At 34.6% G+C, this 2,428-nt stretch overlaps 1 protein-coding gene across 2 annotated transcripts in view; it reads right to left on the bottom strand.

Moving 5' to 3' along the window:
• The window catches only part of LOC124448041 (coiled-coil domain-containing protein 96-like), a 24,286-nt gene extending 22,414 nt beyond the window's left edge, over positions 1 to 1,872 (bottom strand). Inside the window, exons 1-4 of one of the 2 annotated variants that reach the window (XM_046999054.1) lie at positions 1,833 to 1,872; positions 1,551 to 1,704; positions 1,289 to 1,416; positions 148 to 334 (exon numbers count right to left, since the gene is read on the bottom strand). In XM_046999054.1, coding sequence (XP_046855010.1) covers positions 148 to 334; positions 1,289 to 1,416; positions 1,551 to 1,704; positions 1,833 to 1,853 — 490 coding nt within the window. In that variant the 5' untranslated portion in view covers positions 1,854 to 1,872. Of the gene's footprint in view, positions 1 to 147; positions 335 to 1,288; positions 1,420 to 1,550; positions 1,705 to 1,832 lie in introns of both variants that reach the window. The other variant, XM_046999053.1, reaches the window with a different exon arrangement.
• Positions 1,873 to 2,428: the final 556 nt, after the last annotated feature.

Here is a 2,428-nt window from a genome sequence, read left to right on the forward strand (position 1 = left end):
CAAGTAGGAATCCCGTCAAAGTTGAAAAATGTTTCATTAAACTATTGTGATATTAAGAAATTATGAAAATATTGTATAAAAATACTGTTCTCAGAGCCCCAAATGAAAACAGAGATGCTTTCCAACGAATAGTTAATGATTACATACCAATATTGTCTGTGGTATCATCTTCTGACATCACAATAACAGGTGGAGGAGTGCCCCCAGCATCTAGTACCTCAGTCATGTCTTGTGCAAGTGGAGTTTGGGATAAGACTACACTTCCTTCTCGGGATAGATTTTGTGTAATTGTTTCGAGGGGAGGACCATCTTCTTTCTCCAGCTCAGCTGGTTTCTGTCAAATGGTCATGAGGTTCAAGTAAGACAGGAAAATACAAAACACTTGTACAAAGTTATCTAAGGACTGATATTTTAATGAAGTGATTTACTACTTCCAAGATATCAAACTGCAAAGAAGAGCAATGGCTATCCTAATATTTGCAAAATGACATGTTTCAGTCAGTGATGTTTTGCAAATTTTCAAAGTGTGGGAGCGATTCCTTATCTTAAATGTGCTTTGTATAGACCTGGCTCATGATATAATGGTGCAGTCCCATATTTGCAAAACAACAATGTTAATAGGCGAATTATGACATTGCCAAGTTACTTTAAACAGATACACATTAACGACAATATAATGTTGTGGTACAAGGAGCAATCAACAAAGATAAGAGGCAATATGAATAATGTACGAGTAAGATATAACTTCAGTGGAATCATTTGATTTGATTGCCTGATGTTCAGAGAACAATTCTACACTTGGGGAACCTATCGTTGAACTTGTTCACTACGGTAATCAAATCCAGTTTGCTCCCTGACCACAATGAATTCCTAACATCATTAGCTGTCCAGACGCTTCATGGTGATTTATCAAAGGCAATAGCCGCAATACATGTAAAACTGTCAAAATCTGATGTTTATTGCTGATTGGAAACTCAAACAGCAGAGTTTTTTAGTTTTTTTACAAAAAATTGCCTTTCAAAATTCGAAAGTCAAGTGTCAAAAAACAACCGGCAGATTTGTGTTATGAGATCATCACTTTTATTCATGTTCAGGGGAACATTCCCCTCACATACAAAGAAAGGGAATGTGCAAAACATTGATGGTTGAAGTTCTCCCAAGAAGTTATGCAGTAAATAAAAAGTCATTTGCACTCATTTGCACAGCCTCGCTATCACTAGGTTGATACTACTGATGTCAGCAAAAGCAGGCTCAGTGTGCAATCTGGTCAAGATAGTTTGACAATCACCTCATTTGATGGCTCTTCTTCTTCTTCTTGTTGTATTTCATTAGCCGAAGGTGTTTCATTTTCTTCTTCGTTCTGTTTCAATGACAGCACGTCAGTACTTTCCGTGGGTTTTGTTGAATCATCAACCACTGCTGAAATTAACATTTTAAAGAAATACATCAAACTTTAGCTGATATTAACATGTACAATCGAGTAGGCGACACCTGGAAAGAAACAGCTTCCATTATCCAAAAATTTAGCAATGATTTAAAATTATAGTCACCTTCTTGCTCGTTTTCTTCTGTCTTAATTTCCTCCACATTAGACGACAACGCATTATCAGCGAAGTCAACGTCTTCAATTGAAATACTGGGCCTAGAAGTGGCCAGACGTTCATTTGTAACGTCTGGATTTTCGCTGTTATTTTCTTCAAGAACCTGCAAAAGCAATAAAAATGAATTTAGTTTAATGATATTCAAACCTTAAGAAAATACAAACAGGCAAAGTAAAACAATAACTCTCCAGAACGAGTACTTATTCACAAAACGTTTTGTCTCTTACGTACATTTGTCGTGTCCGCCATCATGGTTGCTTATAGTAACCATAGAAACGAAACACAATGTTTTTAGAGCGATTTTTTTCCACTGTTTTTTTTTCATTTTTTTCATTTGTTTTTTTATAGGATGTAATATGTTAAAAAGTTTCGAATCAAGAATAATGTTTTCATATAAGATTTGAAAAAGCATAAAGACAGTTAGATATATTTTGCCTCGTGTTTGCTTCTCCCCCTCTACTCGATTCCATAACGATAAGGGGCCTATTATTCACAGATTATATATGAATTAGCTTGACTCTGGGTTTATTCAAAGTTTTTAACAAAAATACTAACGCAAATGATAACTAAAATGATAAGGAAATATTTTTTGATGTTTTTCAAAAACCCTAAATACAAGTTAATATATGCATTTGATTGAAGGTTCCAAAAATCATTTACATACGTCAAACACTAAATCTGACCAATCAGAGAGTGTTGTTACCATATTTGGTAATAATTGAGGAGTGCCTGAGGTGAACAAACATTTTTTCGTTTTCACTGACCATATTTTTCAACAGTACTGTAGAGTATAGTTTTAGTAACTAAAATTTCACCAAGACTTAAAA

Source organism: Xenia sp. Carnegie-2017, unplaced genomic scaffold, assembly GCF_021976095.1.
Source record: "Xenia sp. Carnegie-2017 unplaced genomic scaffold, XeniaSp_v1 HiC_scaffold_23, whole genome shotgun sequence".
Taxonomy (NCBI): domain Eukaryota; kingdom Metazoa; phylum Cnidaria; class Anthozoa; order Malacalcyonacea; family Xeniidae; genus Xenia; species Xenia sp. Carnegie-2017.